The sequence below is a fragment of the Dufourea novaeangliae genome, unplaced genomic scaffold, assembly GCF_001272555.1.
Source record: "Dufourea novaeangliae isolate 0120121106 unplaced genomic scaffold, ASM127255v1 scaffold24, whole genome shotgun sequence".
NCBI lineage: Eukaryota > Metazoa > Arthropoda > Insecta > Hymenoptera > Halictidae > Dufourea > Dufourea novaeangliae.
The window spans coordinates 902850-926350 of record NW_015373905.1 but is presented as its reverse complement, the minus strand read 5'-3'; the positions used below and the strand labels follow the sequence as shown (position 1 = coordinate 926350).

Sequence of the window (23501 nt, the reverse complement as noted above, 5' to 3'; positions counted from 1 at the left end):
TTTTTTAAGAACGTTTAATGTTCTTAAACATATTCAGAAATCCATTATAAAAAAGACGATTATTGACTTTGAATCGTATACAGCGCGGGGGGGGGGGGGGGGGGGGTCACAAAATTTGTTTTTCGAATACTGAAAATTTACTTTTTCTTACTATGATCGTTTGTCCCCTGGACTCCTCAGTTGTATTACTATCAAATCTTTTCTCTGAAGAAGAATAATATATTTTTATGGTATTATAGAAATTGTGACCACTTCAACGTGCTGATTTGATTACGCAGTTTCACTGTTGATTGCAGTAACGTAGCGTAATTCGGAGTATTTTTACGATTTTTGTAGGTAAACTATAAAGCTTCTCTATGATTAAAGGTCTGCTTGTTCGACTTTCAGGAGTTCTCGGGAACTGCCCCCTGGTGCAGCCGCCTCAGTGGGGCGCGGTGAGAGAGAGGGTCCTTAAAGATGGCACTCTGCAGACCGTATACTCGTGTGAACCAGGCCGTAGATTGAAGGGCCATAAAATACTGACTTGCACCGCCGACGGTTGGAATCATCCTATCCCGAAATGCGTCCCTTATGGTAAGAGACCCTGCACTTTAATTTACACGCTTCATGCTCCCGAGGCTATAATGCACTGGAGATACTACCACCGGCTTCTGTCTTCTCGTAAAGTGTCGTGGTAAATTTGGTCGATTCTTGTAACTTCCTTTACGTGTTGCGAACACCTCAAGCTATGATTATACATGATCTATTCGTCACGTGTGACTGTAGAAGGTGGAACAAAGTTTCATTAGGTAAATTTAAACGGTCTTCTGTGATGCATCATAAAGTGCATGTGTCTTCTTCGAAAATGGAGAATTTTCAGAGATTTCAAGTCACCTCCAAATTTTTAAGTAAAAATATGTATTTTCTTAAAAAAAAAGGATTAAGGTATTTATGGCGAGAACTGATTAATTTAATACTAGAAGTACCAAGCAAGTCAAGATGACTTGTCAAAACACTCTTACAACGACGATTAAAATGTTATGACAATACATTTTCTCAGATCTTTTGCACCTTTCATTACTATATGAAAGTGAAGAAATTAGTCAATTTCTAAATTTCTAAATTTTCAAAAGTTTTTCACGTTTATCCGCCGATCGAAGCAAATGTGCATTTATCGTCGGTAGTTCTAGTGTTAAAAGATATTTTAACTGCAATCTAACAACATTGTATCTACATCTACTCGTGTTTACTAACAACTTCGTTACGTTTGTAAGCATTGGTTAGTGGTTTGGTATTTCATAATATTGCAGTTAAATAACATGATTTCGTATCGCTTCAATGAGCGAATAAAATATAATCTACATGTGAACAATTATAATCTAGATAAACTCGGACAAAAAATAATTAATTTTTATCCGTTATTCGAAATTTCGAATAACTTGATTCATCTTTATTCGAAATACCAATTTTCGAATACAAATTTTTCGAAATACATTTATTCGAAAGTGAAAAGTAATTTTTTTTTCCAAGGACATTTATTCGTCGGAAAAGATAATTTTTTTATTCGAACGGAATTTATTCGAGCCGTCGAATAAGGTGTTCATCTTTATTCGTACTTTTAGATTGGATGCAGGTGTAAGTAGGTAATTGATCACAGTACAAGTAATATATGACAGTGGTTACAAAATAGTCCGTTTTTATGACGTCCGTTATGAAAGTGTGACCACTTTAACCCATGTGTTCTCTGATACTCAAATGTCTACACATTGGAGAATTTTTTGAATTTCAAGAGAGTCAATGAAACACGTATTTTTAAAAGGTTGAAAAGTAAAATGAAACAAAAATCGATTTCTTGTTAACACTTTAACTATTGTGTGTACCAAAAAGAGCACAAAACTGAACTTTATAGAGGAACTATGGATCCACGTATACAATATGGTCACAGGAAAGCACTTCATTCTATGAGTTGTGTACAATTAACTACTGTTAACTTCTACATATAGTAGGGACTGCGGGATTAAGTTATGGGTAAATTTTGGTGGGATAGTTCAGAGAAAGTGGCAAAATTTTTTTTATCAAATCCTTATCCAATAGATAAAGTGTTAAATTCTAGCACGGAACCTCCCCTTAAATATGATTATAAAAAGCACCTTTTGCCTACTCTGTATCACCTAGACCAGGGGTCGCTAAACTTTTAAGACGGAAGAGCCAAACCTGTCCCTTACAACAATTTAAAAATTATTTCAGACGTATAAATATATTTTTATAAATAAGGAAAATTTAAAGTAACATTATAACACGTTCTAATATTAATTATATCTTTATTAAATGAAGGAAAAATCTTAGAAAAATTGCTCTCATTGACTGTATTTTCATTTTTAATTGTACTTCAGAGTCACATGTAAGTAGGTACCCAAAGAGCCGCAGTTTTCGACCCCTGCCCTAGACCTGTGCATAATAAAAAAAAATTCAACCCTAATATTTCGTTTCATTTAAAATGTTTAGTAATAACAACGGGTTTCTTTCACTACGCCGAAACTGAGTGGTGCTATCAAATAGAAGCCAACAAATAATATCGAACCAGGGGACGAACGAATCCCCGCGTATTTGTGGACGTCGTTTATTTGCGTAGGCGAGAGCAAACGTATGAAATCCGGGATAAGCATGTTGCCCGCTTGTTTATCCCGATAGACGTGCCATTCAACGGACAACCTATTCACTGTTTCCACGTGTATCGAAACGCTCCCGTTTTCCAACAAAGAAGTTCGCGATCGAGAATGAAATTGTCGTTTCACATGAGAAATAGAGTACACCGGTAATCTTGGTTCCATGGAAACGACTAATGTTTAACTAGATTTAAAAAATCTCGTTCATTATATAGGACAGGTTGACACAAAGATTAACGAGCATTCTTTGCAGGTTGTGCATCCTACATTATCAAATAGTACACGCTATCGATTAAAGGTACTGTTCCAGATTTTTTACGTAATAGGAAAGATAAAATTATTATATACAATTTAAAAATCTTGTCTGAGGAAGCAATTTATTATACAATTTTTAATGCAACGAGTGCTCATTAAATCGCGGTACAACCGAAAAGGAGATCCTCTTCGTGCAAAAAAGGAACTGAAATACTAAAATTTGTTTATACGAGTTTTCAATTTTCGAGAAAATCGAGTTTTTCAATTTGTCTGGTACTTGCATACGTACTATTGCTTGACGTCAAGAACGATAAGACACGCACGTGATGCAGCGACACGAAGATTTGCATCTCCTGTAATGTAAGAAAGTTTATTTTCCTACCACATTTGACCTTGCATGACCTTCAATGATAGTTCGCTGAAGTCGTCTCAACACCGGCTATCACATCGCGATAAAAACACATAGCATTCCATTAAAAAAAATAGAGATGACCTTGAAATCTCCTCTATACCTTCACCCACGCAGAAAATCTTTGTGTCACAATATGTCCCCCTCTATACCGTGTAAGTCTTGTGTATAACATTTTTTCATATTATTACAAATAATGGCAATATTCAAAGTGGACATAGTTATTGTCCCACCCTGTATACACATGTAATTATTTAAAAAATACATTACTTCTTATCTAATTATTGGTATCTACAAATTAATGATTATAAATTGGATTATTAGTTTAGTCTATAAGAATGTGAATGAATGCAATGGAACACGCGGAATATTGAAAAGTTATCATCATACAATGATTGTCAAATATGTATATTCGGTGGGTCAACGATAGATTGTAAAATATTTAATCTTTAGTTACCAGTAAATTTTTACTGTAACAGGAAGGTAGCAATTCAGGTAATCTTAAACTTTTAGTCGGTAACGTTTCTTTAGTAGATAAATTGTTTATATAAGATGAGATAAAAAAGATAAACCTATATAAGATAAAATACAAAAAAACAATTAGATGAAATTGTTACGACCTACAATTAGTGTAACCTCTTTTATTTGTGGTATGTATACTGAAAAGTACACAGGATGAGGCACCTAACTTGGCGATTTTGAATTACTCGTTGAATTACTTGCTGTACGAAAAAATGATCAAAACAAAAGTTGCATGATTTCAAGGAGCACGTATGTTAGAATAATCATTTGTTTTATATATTTATTGGACATAAAGTTTTGAAGGTCATCTTGGTTTTTTAAAATGGAAAATCCTATTTTATTTATGGAAATCAAATGGACAGTAAAAACTCTGTGAATGAACATTAAGGCATAATAGGTCTAAAGTGGGTATTTATTCATATATTTACAATGAAATTTTTATCGTAAATCGTGTTGGTTGTTGTTGTTGATACAGACATCTATAATAATATGTAGTTCGATATATGGCGCATACATATTTTTTAATGTACTTCTAGAGACTTTTGCACGGGCACTAATGATGGTTCTTGCATGTTTTCGGAAATCGTTGATGGTTTAACATAATTCAGTAAAACACTTTTTACAATAAATATTTCATTGTAAATACCTTAAGAAACGCCCACTTTAGACCTATTATGCGTTAATACTTATACATATACTCAGTCCTGAATACTCATTTACTTTCCTTAAATAAACATCAAAGGTGTTTATTTATAAACAATATAGAGAAAAATAATTATTCTAACATATGCCGTCCTTGAAACTGTGCAATTTTTGTTACAAATATTTTTTTGTGCAGTAAGTGATTTACAAATAATTTAAAATCGACAAATTACGTGTTTTACCCTGTATAAGTTCATTATCGTCAAGCATAAAAACGACGATATGTTGACGCAGAAATTCGTGGAACAACTATTCAGGTTCATCATGTATTATTGTTCGCAAGCCGTGCTTGGCGAAAGAACACTTTGGCGTTACAATACTCGAGGCTACACTTCGCCATAATGTCACGAATCTTGGTTCAAGTATCTTGCCAGACGTCGGCGTAATAATACGGCAAACGGCCCACTTGACTCGTGATGATATCGTTTGGAAGAGAGATAATTTTTTTAGAGTTCCTCCTTACATCTTTCTGCACCCTAAACGCTTCATTCTAGACAACATTACTCTTTATGTCGAGACTTTTTTCCTCCGAAAGCTAACATTAGGTTCGTACAGATGAAATGTAGCATTTATAACTTTATTAGGTTGGTATATATACATATATGAAATCACGTATTTTACCATTCTTCTGCAGGTAGAGTATTTACATATATTCTTTACAATTCCTTTAAACTTTGTTTTAATGTTTCCTTAATGTTACTTATGTTTATTCAAGAAGTGTCTTCATTTAAATAATTAAATAAATATTTACGTTATTTACTGAATATTTACTAAATAGTACTTTAATAAATAACTAAAGTACTAATTTGTTAAATATTTACTTAATATTTCATAGCCACTATACATTTAAACAAATATTCAAACTAATTTCTTTATTGAAAAAATATTAATACTTATGTGTTACTGAAAAGTCGAGAGTGCTATCTATTGATTGATTTAATAACAGTGAAAAATGTCGAAGTTTACGCTATCTTTCAGTGTTAATTTTGTAGTATCATCATTTTTTATCAAGTTAATTTATAAATAGTAACCATGTGTCTATGAAGTGGTAATATGTTATTGGGAAATCTGTATCAGACATAGTTAAAGTTTTAAAAATTTTATCTATTAAACTTTTCTTACGTGCTCTTTATTCCGTGAAATTAGGCAACATCCTATGTACTTTCGTTATATCCTAATATAATAATGTAGACGTAATCTTTTCTGTTTCTTAGGTATTATACAATCGAGACTAAGAAAACATTTAAAACGTGTAACGTGTAAGTGAAACTGATATACGAGAATAATATTTAAAGAAAAGAAACCCTGACTTGCATTGAAAATACATGCATGCAGTTACTTAAAAGAATTTGTGTATATTAGTTTCGTTAAGAACGTTTATTACATTCATTAAATCACTGCAAAATAGTATTAACATATTGTGTTATACATGAGATTTGGTCTCATACTTTTTATCATCTGTACATATTCATACGAAGTTAACACATTTTCACCAACATGTACAGTACGACATGTTAAAATTAGAAAGACATGCATAAAGATTAAATGGTGACTACATTTAATATCCTTTTTGTAAATTTCATTAGATAAGTAGGGTAAACACATCAAGAGATTTTGTAATTATTAAAGTCGAATATTAAATAATAATAATATTAATAAATATTTAGCATGTGAAAACGAGATTTTTTAATATCTACATCTTTTTATAAAGTACAGATTTCAAATTGAAATATAGGGAAAATATAATTAATTAAATTAAACAGAAAGAATTTAGACTTTATCAGTAAATGGTTTGAATATGGAGCAAGAAGTTGAAAGAAATCAATATTTAATTATTTGCTTATTTCAATAACCTAATTTACTCGTTTTTATATATAATGTTCAGTCACTGGCACGTGTTCGAGTATTGGTGTATCCACCCTGTGCTTGTGGTAGACATACTGCATGCGAATAGCCTTTGTCGTTGGCCTTACTGAAACTTTAACGAAGCTCAAGATAGATTTATTAGTCGCAAGTTCGAGCTGAAGATTAAAGGTTAATCTTTCCATTTCGGCTGCAATCCACGTCAATTTTGACCCGGATTCTCATATTTAAGAAATGTCGGAATAACTGTGATGATCAGACAGACCATTGTTGTTTCCAAGTGGTAAGAGTTTCTGGATCGTTTGAAATCAACGATCTGAGAACGCCTCTTTGGTTACACACTTTTCAATTACAGGGAACGTTACCAAATATGTATTCACTTTACATGTCTTCTTAACCCTTTTACATTTCTAAAGCATTGTAAAAAAAAATTTGTTGTCAATATTACATGATATATGTATAAATGATTCACAAGAACATTTTAACATTTTGAAAGCGTTTCATGCAATTTTCATTCATTGCCATTTGATACCTTTTTTACTTTTATCACAGTGGTGTATAACAATTTACGTTATAAAGCTATTAAACATAATAAAAACCATTTTTCTAACCACTGATCAGAACATTTTCCTGAAACATTTTAAAGAAATTAACGGTTTATAAGTTTCTACTGTATTTTTAACAATGCTCAACACTTGAATTCTTGAAAATGAAATAAACAAAGGACAATAATATTTTATTTCACCGATTAACTTTTAAATGCATATTAAGTTTTCTCATACTCACAGGCATGAAAAAATACATCATAGTAATATGTTATTTCGCATTTTAGCCCTTAAATAGGCTTATTAGGCTTATTAGCCCTTATTTAAACCTTAATAGGTGCACGCTTTTTGTAATAGTAATAAACATTAATTATCAAATAGATTCGTTCTTAGTTTTCAATACCTCTTCATTAACTTACCTACATTTTTAAGAAAAATTTTTGGTCACCTACGCGTCCACTTGTGTGATTTTTTAGGTGCGCCTACTTCATGGTTAAAATACGTAGTCCTATGTCCTATGATTACATTGAAAACGTAAGAATTAAACTTGGAATATCATAATGTTCTTTACATGTGTAATGAATGGCGAATACGCACTTTAAAAAAAATAATGTTGCTATCTCACGTATGCATCTATTTTTGGTTAATAGTTTAATATTTAAAGATTTGATACACTTATCATAATCTACTGTTTCTCAATTTGGAAATATTGTTGTCTCTACACAGCCGATTCCTAGCTGATACGCGGACTCGGTCGGTGACTTACAATTAGTGAAACCAAGGAATGAAATAAAATGAAATGAATGAAACCAACTCGTGGAACAATTGAAGAATGCGCCTCTCAAGTAGAATAACCCGTTGCATCAAACGTATTTTACACGTATTCCGTTCGTATTTTCAATAATTAATACTTCGGAGACGAAGACTCGAACGCAATTTCGTCATTCTTGATTTTGAATCCACCTTGTGAAGTGTGTTCCAAATTTTTATAAACACCGTATATGTATAACAGAAGAGTTATTCATATGCGCCATTACATAACCTATAACTGGTGAGGTTGGATCTAAGGAACCCCATGAATATATTTGGAATATTTTATTTTTATTCAACAAGCATCACTTAAAGAGATGCTTGTTTATATCGACGTTTTCTTGCATGAGAATGTAAAACAATTAGTTTATAATGGGTAATAAGATTTGTGTTATACGTAATAAGTAATACAATTTTCATGTCACCAGTTAAGAGTTAGTATTGAATGATCCTATACTGCATAAGTCGTCGATATCCTCTAAACATCCGCTATTCTACTAGAAATAAAAAAGTAAAGTATACCATTTAAAAAAGTAGAAGTGACCTTGAAATTCTCGAAAACCGTTTACCCAGAAAAAAATGATTACTAGCATGTTATGACATCCCAGTACCACACAACTATTATAAGTAAAGTTTTTTCATATTTTTAACACTAACGGAGATATTTCAGGTGGTCAAGATTATTGGTCCACCCTGTATTTTTTAAAAGGACGCGACATACACTCGAAAGCCACATTAGTGACCACTACACAATTAAAATTATATTGTTCAGTGCGTTCGAAAATGATGGAACTAATCCTGGGTTTTTGTACTAATTAAAGGTTCCTGATCACGATGCTGGTTTTAGTTTTTTCTCTACACGTCACAAAGTCTAGCTTTTCTTATATATAGTTAGTGTCGTTCAGTTTGATTCATAAATCTGTATTCGTCGAGATAGTGTCAAATTAATTTACATGCATATCCAGCAGATTTTTAAATTCGATTATCTTGAAAACGAAGCCTTAAGTGAAAAATTGTTATTCTTTTTCTTTAACTTATTGCCACGATTTTGGAGGCATTCTCTATAACACATATATTTTACAGCATTTATACTTAAATTAAGAAAAATCCTTACGTCAAAAGTGAGATTACCGTTGTATTCAGCAATTACAAATCAAATAACCAAAACCAGTTTCACTCGATCATTTTAGAAATTTCCAAATTTTGTATGATCAGTGTTATTTATACTAATCAGTTGCATCTCTGTTACCATAAACCGATTACAAAGTCAATTCATAATTTATATTTTAATGCCTTTATTAAGTTCCATTATACAGTTCTGATCAATATCTTCAAACACGCAGTTACCATTCTGAATATCAAAATCAGTAAATATTACTTACTACATAAAGCACCCTATTAGAAACTCGTTATTTTGATATCCCATCTAATTTTGTCAGCAGCGATGAAACCTTCGGTAAACGTGATCATCGTCTAATGAATCAACGAACCATTATCCCACGCGAATAAACATTGAAACGGAATCGCTAAATTCAATTATGAGATAAATCAAATGTGTGTGTCTCCGCGTGCTAGCATTTTAAATTAATCACTATCCCCGTGTAATACTTTGCGTCGAGCAGCGCGTGCTGGACGGAAGCGGTGGTCTGTATCAAAAATAGAATCTAATTAAAAGAGAACATGTTAACTAGAGTTTTTGCGCGGCGGTACCAGAGAGGCCGACGTAGATTAAACACGGAAGATCTATTACGATGCCGTCGTTTCACGTGATAGAAGGGATCGTCGCACCGGGAGTCTTCGTCGACGTCCCGGCGAGTCGGAATTTCACGCAGGAGCCCACGCGTGTTTCTCCACGGCACGGCGGCGCTGCAGCGACGCGGGGAACAACACAGTCATTAAGCTGTTCCTTGATATTACACCTTGAGACAGCCAAAAAGGAAACGGCACAGCCCGACGAGCAGGCGGAAATTAATTAAACATTTACGATGGTGCGTCGACTCGACGCAAATGAACAATTATTCAGACTGAAATTTACTTTGTCGACACGTAGGGTGAGGCTGAAAGTCCCGTTTTTAATAACAATTTAGAGATATAAGGTAAATGTCCCAGTGATTGAACGTTTAAGTCGGAGATTGCGGTTACGAAGACTTTTTATACAATATTAAAATAATACAGATTGGGAAAAAAGTATATTCAATCGATAGAGCAGAAGTTTTTCTTCCAGACGAGTTGTTATAAGAAAACGTTCACGTGAGAAAAAGTATTAAAATTTATGAATATCTAACAGCGTTCATTTGGTCGAGTAATTGGACGGAATTTACGGCATGTCCTGGTAATTAAATTTAGTTGTCCCAGTGTTTGGACGTAATATTCAATAAATTCTTCATAGCTGATATTTAATAGTAAAACATGATACTTTTCTATTATGTTGTAAAAATTCAAATAAAAACGTAACAAATTTAATTTAATGCAGTAAATAAAAGAAACAAAATTATAAATAAATAAAATAATAAAAATTATAAACTAAATCTATAAATGTATACATTATAGAGGGTGGGGCAATAACTATGTCCACTTTGAATATTGCCGTTACTTGTAATAATATGAAAAAATGTTATATACAAAACTTACACGGTATAGAGGGCGGCATATTGTGACACAAACGTGTTTTGCGTGGGTCAAGGTATAGAGGAGATTTCAAGGTCATCTCTATTTTTTTTAATGGAATGCTATATTTTTTTATCGCGATCTGATAGCCGGTGTTGAGACGACTTCAGTGAGCTATCATTGAAGGTCATGCAAGGTCAAATATGGTAGTAGAATAACATTCACGTGATGTAGCGATACGAAGATTGCAATTTTGCATTGACGCAAACGGTCACCACTTCGAGCTTTTCCTGTAATGTAAGAAATTTTTTTTTACTACCACTTCTGCAGGAACTTCATATAATAGTATTTTTATTTAGAGATAGCATTTTAAGCTGAAATAAATAAGAAAATAATAATAAATGTAAGACACTTCCTAAATTCTTGTTATATGAGAAATATGTGTAATAGTAGAATTTTTTTCAATTTTACTACACCATAAGCTTTTTATGGAGTTTTGAAAAATTAATTACAAACTTGACGTGAAGACATTTGATAGAAGTGAAATATACATATTTATAAAATAAATTGTGCATATTTTTATATTAATCATGATATATATGTCTGGCTTTATTTCTGTAATCATTATTAACCAAAATAATTAGTTATTACAAATTTGTTTAATTGCAGTCATTCCCTCTCAGGTATAGTTAAACACTTTGCATCAAATGCAGAGAAATTTTCCACTGGTTGTTTTACAAAGTTTTCAATTAACTGAATTATCCGTTAATGAAATCTGAACGATTTTAAATGACTTCAGGAGCCAACTCATAGCCCGAGGACCTGCAATATCATTCAAGTCCCCTAGATTGCAGGCTGAGGGTAAAAACTTTGATAACTCAAAATCGATAAAACGGCAGGGACACGATTTTTTAATTAGTTAAACCGCGAACAGTAGGGTAAGAGATCAACTCGTGGGAACATTGATTATTAGACTTTCTTTAGGATCAATTTCTTGCAAATTTAACGTTTATAACTAAAAAGACGATTCTTCTTCGTAAGGTGGCGTGGAAACTTTTTTTAGAGACTATTACTTGATATAATTTATGAATTGTGTTGTATATTGTGAAAAAATTTTGGCATAATTTTCTCGACACTGTTTTGAGAGAATTATTTTTGGCTTTCAAATCACTATGGCCTATAATAATTTCCTATTAATAAGTTAAAATAATCTGAGAAAATATACATATATAGGGTGATCTCAGACAGTTTTTTACAGGGAATGCAGATAAAATCGAATGAAAGAAAATGTAATTCATAAAATTGCATACTAAGGGTAATGTATAGACGTCACTCACAATGACATATATTTTTTTCATTAAACATTTTTTAAAGTAACAGTGTTGTGATTATAATTTAAACACAGATTGTATTGAAGCAAACGCAAAGATGTATAAACATACGACTATCTGCAGCAATTTTACAGATCAGAAACGTAAGAATAATATAATTCGTGAATGTCACTCATACTGTTGACGCCGTTTAGAAGTTTTTGATGGAATCAAAATGCATGTATCTCAATTATTTTTTTCTAATTTATTTTAAATCCTTAAACTTAAATGTAATCCGTGTAGCGCATTTAAGGTAGATTCTTTCTAATTGTAAGTTATCTGAGTAATTATTGAATTTCGTAAATACATTAAGGATTATATAATTTATAAGAAGGAATATGTAGCTTTTGGGTAATCTGACATAATATTATGTTATACTAAACCGTATTATAATAATATACGTGAAGTTAGTAGTTTACCATTTGATCCATCTTTTCAAGTATCATTTACGATCTTGTTTGTAATTTTCCACGCGTAATACTGCTTACACTAGTCTTACGTTTGATAAACCCTAGAAAATGAACAAAGTGAAAAAGCAGTAAAGTAGTAAGTAGTAGTCGTGATGTCATAAACACTAGAGTAATCCACGCATACGCGACCTATTCGTCAAAAGTATGCCGCACCGAAAGAATTAAAGTAACATCAAATGGAAATCCTATAATCTATCTTTAATCAGCGATGCCAGCATCACAAAACTGAGCCTCACTTGCAGTTTTACTTTAAATAATTCACAAAATAATTACGAAACAAAAATTCATAATTACAACAATAATTCAAATTTCAAGTTCACTTTGGGCTTAAAATTCTGTTTCTAAGATATGTGTCTTTCAAAATATATATTTTAAAAAATCGATTTTTTCTTAACACATTGGCCGCCACAGTGAAAAAGACTCTATCGAGTCAGACACGCGTTATTTCATTTTTTAGGTCATAAATCGTGGAAAACATATGTGTTCATTTAATAAAGGCTGTTTGTCTTGTGTTAAATTATACTACGATATTAATTTTACGCAAAATTTTATAACGGTATTTAACCCCTTCGTCCCTGATGGGATTCGTGGACCGTATTAATAATTCAACTGATATTGCTGCACTAAAACTATTTATTACTGAATAGAAATGTAGTTATGATTTTATATCTATATAAAATATATGATTTTATATATATATATATACATATATATATGTATAAAATCATAACTACATACATAATGTATCGCACGTATCTCCGCGTGCACTTCTTTTGCGTTTCATCGCATTCTAGGTGTTGCGTAACGACGACATCTTTGTGCGCCTTCAATGCACGTAAGGGCCGTGCGTACAAGTAGCGGCACCCTATCATGATTATCGTATAATAACGTTATTACGGCATATAGCTACGTATTTTAAATTATCAAATAAAGAATTAGTATCCTTTTGTTTTCATATCTGTAAGTATATAATAGTTTCTTTTAGTCGTATATAGTTGATATAGCACAGATTGGAATGTGCATTAAAAATTGTATCGGTGAGATAAAACATTATTCGACCTCAGTCTCCTTTGTTTGATAGAATTCAGGTGCTGAGCATTGTTAGAAATACAATAGAAACTTACAAACTTTACTTTCTTCCAAATAGTTCAAGAGGGTACATTGCTTACAGGTAAGAACAATAATTGGGTTTTATTATGTATCATAACATTATAATGGGAATTATTATATACAACCGTGATAAAAGTAAAAACGTTGCATGAAAATATTAAAATGTGTTTGTGAATCATTTATATGTCACGTAATTCACAAAAAAAATATAGCAAAATATTTCTTCGGTAATTTTCAAATAATTTGAAAATTGAGAATGAAAGGGTTAAATAATGCAGCTATCTTTTCAATGTACGTGTCACTCGTATTTGGGTGACGTGGCAATTAAAGTGTTAAAGTAACAATAAAAAACAGTTAATCGAAACAAAAATAATTACCATAATAACGTTCGATACATTATACTGGACGTTTTCTATCGACTGATAAACAGACTACCCTGTGCTCGTACAAAAATATCTATGAGCCCCCCGTATTTACTATTTCCAAGACAAGAAATCTACGTGTGTTCCCTGGGCATACGGCGTGTCCGTCCAGACGGAAAGAAAGATGTCGTCTTGCCTTTCGAATGCAGCGGCCGCGGTTGTGGCAATAAATCAAAGCAAAATCCCGTTGCTTTCGATCCCAGGTCCGGGTTCGGGAAGGAAAGGGGTGCTTTTCAGGTCCACGGCCGCTGGGATATGTCGCCGGTACGAAAAAGCCATTCGTCATCGTTGGCCACCGCCTTCTTTCCTCTTCGTCCCCTTTTCTTCGCGAACGCTTCCACGCCCGAACCGTCTTCGAAACCATCCACCCGTCTCGAGTGCTTTCTGCCACCCCGCGTATCTTCCACTCTCATCGTGTCGCATTCGACGCGCTGCGCGGACTCGTTGTCGGTTTAGCTTGACAATGAGATGGAAAAAAACCTCGAGATCTGATAGGCCGACGGTATTAGGAACGGAATATCGTCGCGCAGAATTGCATTCTGACACTATTGCGATCACGTTCGATGTATGTCTAATAGAAAGTATAGTAAACCCCTATACAGGGTGTAACAAAAATGTTGTCCGACCCGAAAATGGGGCACTCGGAGGGTGAATTGGAACAACTTTTTCCTTAACAACAATGTAATCTAACGCTTCGTTACCGAGATATTAACGAAAAACCCCGACCAATCAGAGCGCGAGTTTGCCAGCCGAGTTCCCGCGCTAGCGGTGGCTACGCGCTGCGACTGGTAGGTCGAAACTGCGAGGAGTGGTTTCATCCCTTAAAGTCGCATCTCAGCCATTAAAAAAAAATACGTATTCCTTATTTTTGACTGCTTAACAGACATACGATGTTTCATCAAAATCGGAGGGGGACACTTCCGTGCTTTCCCTTGTGAGTGACGCCAAAATAATGGTTCAAGCGGGTAGAAGGTGATTGCTTGTGCAAGAATGAATAAAAATTTGAAAATGAATGAAAAAAGAGTTCTAGTTTTTGAAAAAATCGAACTTGAAAATTCATCTAAAAAGCCTGTGTTTGCACTGACAATAAGTAGAAACGGAATACAATGAACAGACGCGTTATCCAAATCCTATTCAGTTGCACGCGTTTCCAGCAGATCTTCAGATTCGATTATCTCGGTAATGAAACCCCGGATGAAAGAATTTTATTGTACACTGTTCATTCATTTTTGAGTAAGCATTCGCCGCGTGTCCACTTGAACCACCCTTTCGTGGCAAATTCGTATAACACGGTAAATAAGTTTATATTTTTCACACTCCAATTAACCCTTTGCTCTACCTATTTGTGTGACTGCACTCTCAAAAATTATTTTATTGTTAATAATTTCCCAGATACAATTCTATTCTTGTGGCAAGTGTAACATCTACTCTAAATCTTAAATGTTAATACCAGCGAAACAGTATCTCGTAATTACGTGTGTGACTCAATGTTATAAGACAAGGGGTTAAATCTACCACATGAAATATCTTTCATATTCGTTTAAAATTTTTTATAGTAAGTTCATACAACTTTTATGAATATGTGTTTTCCTACGCATAGGTAATCCATATACAGGGCGAGTCATTTCAATAGATCCTCTCGAATATATCTTCGAAATCGTTGATAACATCGGAAAATATTTCAGGTAAAAGTTGAATGGTTTCGAGAGGCAAATAATTTCATGTGAGTAGTGTTTCTGTAAGTGGACATATGAAGGACAACTGTGTTTCTTTAAAATGGAATGAATTTTTAAAATCGAATAGTCTATTTATACTAAGAAACCATTAGTTGAAGAGATATTTTATTTTCAAAATACTGGCGTGGTAGTAGTCATACGAAGTTCACCTTAAAATTAATTTTACAAAGTACTTCCTTAGATGTCGCGCGTGGTATCGGACTCAATTTTGAAATTAAAATATTACCCACACTAATGGTGTTTCGGTCTAAATAGTTTAATACTTTTATGTTATAAGGAATTGCGAGCTGCATCGGCTAACATATTAAAATTTAAACTACAAAAAACTACTGACATCAAACTATTTGCTTCTCAAAACCATTCAACTTTCTTCTGAAACAATTTTCAGTGTCAGCAACGATTCTGAAGATATTCGAGAAGATCAATTTAGATGTCTCTTATAATACGGATTTCTATAACACAGAAAGAACGCATCCTTCGTCTAACGAGAGGATCTATTGTAATAGTATTATTAAATATCGTTGCAGATAATAGCTTGTCTTGTTTATTAATCTGTCGACCGGAGAAAAAGTAGTCATTCAAATTTATATCTTCTAACATGTTCGTTTTCTAATTCATTCACGCAATAACTCTTTGTTGAAAATTTTATTGCGTTATAGTATCTTCTGCAGAATCCACGAATCCTTTAATTTCAAGGAAACTTTACGTGTCATTAAACCAAGAATCGGTTTAAAAATCGGTACCAATTTGTGAAATGACATACCTCGAGGGCGAGACACAATTGTGAACACATCATACAAAGTATTTCTTACAGGAGTTTATATTCGGAATAAATAATTTATTTTCCACAGTCGTTGCATCGTATAGTAGATATTTCATTTCATTAAACAAAAGCAGTTTCGCTCGATTCAATAAGCTGGTTCACGTGCTTTGCACCGTTATGGAATTTAATATTTAACGCTACCCTTGTCTCTTCCTCCTCTTTCAGTTCCGCATTTTCACGAGGAATTTTAACGTCTCGTTGCTATGAATCACGTTGCGCCGGGACAGATTCTACATCCGTAGACGTATTAATTAATTGCCTTGAAAAGCGGACTTGTTCGAAAGCGCGGCGGGACCTGGAAATGCACAAGTGGCCCCCTCTTGTACTCTCTTACTTGATACCGATTCTGTGGCCGTTTTTGCATTCATCACTGGCCCAAGACCGGCCCTGCCACTCTGACTTTTATGCAGACGGGAGGATTATGAGTCTGAATGGGCTCACCGACCTGTCGGAACGGAACTCCTGCGTTATCGTACACGTGTTTAGTACCCTCTTTCGATTCGACTTCCCTTTCAATCGTAATCCAGACAGGATATATCATCCAAGCTTCGAAAAATATTTTTAATTCAATCATATTCATTAAACGTGTAATCATTGTGGTAAATATTTAGAATAAGGGAGCCACCTCTGATTTCGATGATTTCTTAATATTTTTGCAAACTCATCACCTTGAGTAATATTGTGAAGATTTTAGTTGGGGTCGCCGTTTGTAAAAAAGTCACTATCAAAAGAAGTTTAGTATCATACTTTAGTTGGGTATGGGTAAGTAAAATGATCTTAACATTGATATATGTTGTCGAAATCTGCATCCTGAATGACAGTTCAGAATGTTTCAGTTGTCAAATATGGTTTATTAAAAAATTAGTAATACTTTTTTCTTGAACTGTGTCTAACCAACTTCGAATGATTTTTTCTCATGAACTGTCCCTCACAGATGGGTCAAGCATTACACTGATAGAAGTTGGTTAGAGACAGTTCAAGAAAAATAATAACGTTCTTTGATAGTAACTCCCCGAAAACAATAGACGAATTTTTATTTGTTTGAAGTAGACTAAGAAGCAGCTTGTCTATTGTTTTAGGGGATTATATTTCGTTTTTGTTAGTAATTTTGAAAAAATAATATTGTATTCTCGACTTTAGTGCATCGAAATCGGTGAGAAGGTCAAAATAAATAAGTATCTACCTAAACTTTTTTTAGGTTTTTAGGCCAATTAAGACCTTCCCAACACTACGCAAGGTGATGAGCTTGAAATCATATTGAAAAATCATCGAAATCGGAGGTGACTCCCTTATTGTAAATATTTACCATTATTATTATTGGCCTGCAAAAATGTATGCATGTGAAATACACCTAAGTATGCATGAAATATGCAGACAATCTGCTAAAATTATGCAGGACATGAACAGAGCGTTTGACCTTAATGTCGCCACGACATTTCAACACATTTCTTGAACTTTACAAAAAATTGTGTTAAAGGAGAGTTGAACGACATTTATGTGTGCATAATTTTCGTAAATTGGAGTTCTTTTATTTGTATTTTTTTTTTCATAGAAATGGATATTACCTTTTGTTTTTGGAATGAAACTTATAGCATTTTTAAAAATATTTTTCATTAGGACGAATCCTCACAAATCCAAAACTGTAGGTATGTTACACTGCATACAATATTCATTGCATACAAAATAACATTACATACTGAAGCACAAAAAACGTAAAAGAATTCAATAGAACTTGTGCAACGTCGTGATAAGTATATCAAGGCATTCGCTTCAGAAACAATAGAATACATAAAGGTACAAATGTACCGCATTGTTGCATAACTTCTGTTGCTTTTTATACGTTGTTTTTATTTGTATCTTTGTTGTAACGTATTTATAGTCGTTGGATTTCTCCTGATTCGTTCTGATAAAAAATGTTTAAAACATCCTGCAGTTTCATTTAAAAAACAAAAAGTAACATCAGTATTCGAGACAAATCCAAATGAAGAAACTCTGATTTATGAAATTTGAGCACGTTTTCTTTCAACTCTTGTTTAACACAATTTTTTATAATGCTCAAAGGAACTCCTGAAATTTCGTGGTGATACGTGGGACACACTGTACACAAATGTATACAAATATACATATATTACATACGTATTCCACGTACATTTATGAAATATTAGCAACTTTAATACTCTTATTTATCATAATTTTAGTTACAATGCATAACCATAATTTTTTCAAATTATTCTACCGCGATTTGGTATTATTTATCCCAACAAATGAATTTGAATGGCAGAAAATTATCGTTCCACATCACAAGATGTTATTGGAACATATTAAGTGGGCTCTAATATCGTGTTGGATTATAATAACAATCTCAATACTCTACAAATTCTCTCTACGAATATAAAAAAGGTTTGGGTGGGTTTTCGTGAAATTTGTACCAAAATCCCATGAGGTTTTTTTCGATGGGAACGAGACCAAACACGATGTTACTCGAGAAACTTTAAGTTACATCTATTCGTATAACAAGTTGTTCCTCGATATTGTTTGTGCATGTATTACTGAGTTCAGTTATAAATGATCCGTTCGTTTGCCAAAGTGAGTGATTCCGCAAAAATATAAAAATATAAAATATAAAGTTTTTCCTTAGCAAAAATGTTATCCGAGGCTTTGTTAACGAGATATTAATGAAAATCCCCGACCAATCAGAGTACATGTCTGCCGGAGGTGCTCCAGCGATAGCGCTGGCTGTGAGCTGTGCTTGTACTACAAAGCTTCGAACAAGCAAATCGGCATGCACCGTAGGAAACTGCGTATAATAGCAAATAAAAAAAATGTAATAAATAAAATCGAACTTTTCATCATCTTTCGTTTGTCACTTAACGGGATTAACGAATGAAGCACAAATCGAGGAACATCATGTGTAACATAAAAAGACGAACGCACACTTCTGTTTTCAACAGAATCGAAAATAATAATTATATGAAGTGCTAAGGAATTTGTAAATTTCCTTTTCAAATAACGGATTAACGAAAAGATAATATAATAGAAAATTGTTGTTTTAAGTAAACCAGTCTAGGATGACAGTAATTCTGTAGGTGGCAGTAAATGGGTCTTTTACCCTAGTCGGAAATTTCGGTTCTTCGTAACAGTTATTCAGAATAAGGGTTCTTCACAACTCTTTTAATCGGAATTTTTATATAACAGTTTGAAAGACTTGTTTTCGGAACCGTTTCAAGCCCTGGTTAAGAGTGAAACACGCGTCTACTTAATAGAATCTAACAATACTCAAACGCAGAATTTTCAAATAGCCGGCGGAACCGGTGGACTACTCACGGTGTGCTTCCGGATCAAGTCTTCGTACGAAGTGTCCACTCATCGGAGCCCTCCTTAAAGAAGGTCGAGAGGTCAGGGTACTTCACTCCAGTCGAGGAGCACACACTCCGCATATACATACAGGGTGAATCGCTCGATGCTAGGGTTGAGAGGCAAGCCACCTGCTCTGTCATTTAAGAGTCGCTAGCTACTCCTGCTGAGCAGTCTATGTGTAGTGTCGGTTCTCGCTCTGTCTCTGTCACACACGTAGGCTGCTGAGCAGGGGTAGACCACTGTTGACAGGTTTATGGTCACGGCAATTAAGGGGTCATGCTCAGCCAAGAGGCCGAAAAAAGAGTGTTCTTTGGGAATTTTTCTCTTGAAAACTATAGAACCTTTTTCAAAAAATGTGTTTGTGTTTCAAAGATTGTAGTTTCTAGATTATAAGGTAATATTTTTATTTAAAAATATTTATTAGTAAATAAATGGTGAGCGATCTCCTGGATGTCTCTTCACAAAAAGTGGTCTGCCGTGATCACTGTAACTTCGTAACGGTTCATTTGAAATTAAAAATTCAGTCAGATTCATGTAATGAAAGAACTAATCTTGTCCTTGAACGTGGGGTTTTTCGAAATATTGATTAGGAACAAAATAGCGGACGTTTTCCTGAAAAAGTGCGATCTTCACCTAAAAAATCACTCGTTTTTGGTCAATTAAAAAAAATATGAAATGAAAAAAAAATCCGACGTTCAAGGACAAGTTCTTCTGATTTGAAGTATGGCGCAGTAGTTTTCGAGAAATATTGATCACCGATTTGAAAAATGTAATTTCGAGAAAAACGCGTTTCAAGTTTCAATTCAAGCTTACACTTATATAAAATGTTCATTTTCTAACGCCTGTAACTCTGTCATTTTTAATTGGATTACCTTGAAATTTGCACAGAATATTCTCGAGATGTTGTACTTAAAGAAAATGAGCAAACGGTTCACCCTGTATATACGCAAACACAAGTATACATACATATATATACGTGGAGTCCCAGAACGGCGGTTGGCCATCAAAGGAACCAAGATATCACGATGTACCGGCGTTACAGGCGGCGCGGCGGTGCCTCTTTCGTTTGTCAACAAGGGCCGACCACGAAGGAGCCTCTGTCGCGACCGCGAAACTCGCAGCGTAGATACTCGTGCGAAAGCAGAAAGTATGTCCGACTTATCTTTAGGTTCTGTCAAGGCGAAGGGCTCTTTCGTTGTTTCGCTCGTAACACCAACGTAAAGAAAGGCTTCGCACGAACGTGGTTTTCACGCATTGGAATGCTTGATTGTTACAGTAGAAGGTTCATTCGACCTGCGATTTAACCTCTTCAGGGATAAATTTATTAAGGGGTTATGCCTACTTGCGAGCTCGAAACAAGACATGTACTTTCGGAATTTATTTTTCAAAAACTTCAAGACTTTTTTAAACATACGTCATTGTATTTGAAAATGTATATTTTAACGTGCTTATAATAATTTCTTTAATGCAGAATATAAATAAATGGGGGAAATATCAGCGATCTCCCGGCGGCGTATTTATTTTAGGCGTTTTGCGGTGACCACTGTAACTTCGAGTTCGTTTATCTGAAATAAAAAATCTGAGCAAATTTAGTTAATATATTAAATTATCTAGTGCCCGATCGTTCATTATCCTGAAAAATTAATTCACGACAAAATGGCGGCTGTTCAAAATCGAACTATCGATTTTCGCCAAAAAATCGTTCATTTTTGATCTATAAAATAAAAACTACGCAATGAAATACAAAAAGCCACGATCAGGCACTAGATTTTTATGTATAGAATGAGTCCACCAAAGCTGAATCAGTTTGGTGCAGCGGTTCTCGAGATATTTTAGTCACCGATTTTGAAAATGTGGTTTTGAGAAAAACACGTTTAAAGTTTCAAGTCAGGTTTACAACAGAATCAATGCAAATTTTTTATGTATAGTTATTCTTAGTATTACGGCTTTATATAGCTTTGTGTATTTACTAACACAACCATAAATTGCATTGGGGCACAGTATTCATGAGTCACGCACATTTTTTTAGGAGACCTCGATAGAAGTTTGCGGGAATTTCCTTCTTGCTACTTTTTAGTTCTTCAAAGTCAAAAACACTTCTCATTGTGTATTATCCTATTTTCTTGTATTTCTTCAAAACTAGAGTAAATGTCCCAATTACTGCCAGTGTCCCTAATACTGCCACTTTATTTATTTTACTTAATAAATACTTAACATATAAAAAATTGTGTACACAAAATTTTATTATTAAATTGAGACTATGATTCACATTAAAACAGCTCGTGTTTATAAATTAATATTCGGAAATGAATGTGCAATTTGAGCGTTAAAAATACGACTACGTAAGGAGGAAGTGATGACGAAATCATGCTAAAGAAAGACCCGTAATTTTACTATTCAATCTGTATCTATTGTACAAAATAAATTCTAAAGTATATGTATAAGAATTACTTTCATTTCTGAGGTGACAGATACAGGGTCACGGATTTCTGGATAATTTCAATTAATTATTAATTAATTCTTCATGCTTAATGTGTAAAACTACTTTTTTAACGAAAGTGGTGTTAAATAATATTATGTTCTAAGATGAGACGATTTTTAGGTTAAATAACATGTAAAATGGTTAAATGAAGTTATGCTGCAAACTTAAGGTGGCAGTAATTGAGACATCTACCCTGTAGTAAATATAAAGGAATTGTTATAATGAAAATTTAATGGTTTTTTATGTTCTATGAAACTGTGCAATGACATTGTTAAAAATTTGTTTGTCTATTTATTTAAACAACATTTTCGAATTACCTTACCATACGACTGATAAATATGGAATAAAGAACACTCACATAACAATAATCTTTCGTTATGTTGTTGTCAAGATTCCGTAATAGTCACACATTTAAAGTAGCAGATTTTCAATAAGTTAATTGGTAAAATTTGTTTAAAAATTATTTTATGATCATCGTAATAGTCAACACTGAACTTTTTTTTACTATCATCCTTTATGACAAAAAGTTCGATTTATACTTAAAAAATTAAAATCTTCCTTGAAATTTAAAAAAATACAAGTGGTATGAAAAAACCGGATAATTTATTATATAGCGCCGTCCGAACCATGCAGATTTCATCTGTAACAATTTTTGCCCAAGTTAGTACTTTGGGAGCTATTGTAGTGGTTTCACTTATGCTACTTTGAATAATTGCAGTTAAAATATCTCTTAAACTAATGACTTTTTAATCGAACAGGTTAATACTTCTTTTTATATAGAGTTACAAGGTGGATCGACTAACGTAACAAAAAACATAATTCCATTTACAAAAACGAATTTGACCTTGATATACATAAGTATTCCCTACGCGTTCACTTACAAAAATACTAAAACACCAATCACACTAAATTATGTCTCCCTCAAAATCATTCAACTTTCATTTTAAACATTTTTAGTTAACCTCATTACCTACCCAGTAATCGAAGTGGTTCCAGTTACGTGTTCCATCTTGTGAAATAAGTACATTGCGAATTCTCTTATTCTATGAGATGGGCGTTATTTTATTCAACCGTTCGTACACTTTGTGGTTGAAATTCCTTCAGGTAAAAATTAAATATACTGAATTATCGACCATCAAAAGTGGCCAAACAACAACTAATTTGGGAACGTTACAGCTTGGGGATTGTAAATTTGAAGTATCCTCTTGTTCGTGTTGTATGCGCCATTCATAAGTACGCGTCGACCCAGGATATAGGAAATGATTGACCGAGAAGTGTGCTTGGAAAAAACTATGAAAGGATAGTATGAGAATAAAAGATACGAAGATTATAGCGAGCAACAACTATAAATGAAGAGTAATAGAAATCACTAA

At 33.5% G+C, this 23501-nt stretch overlaps 1 protein-coding gene across 1 annotated transcript in view; it reads left to right on the top strand.

The window, feature by feature from the left end:
• Positions 1-356: 356 nt before the first annotated feature.
• Positions 357-23501, top strand: part of LOC107193751 (fibrillin-1-like) — a 130050-nt gene continuing 106905 nt past the window's right edge. Inside the window, 1 exon segment of the mRNA XM_015583255.1 lies at positions 357-573. Coding sequence (XP_015438741.1) covers positions 357-573 — 217 coding nt within the window.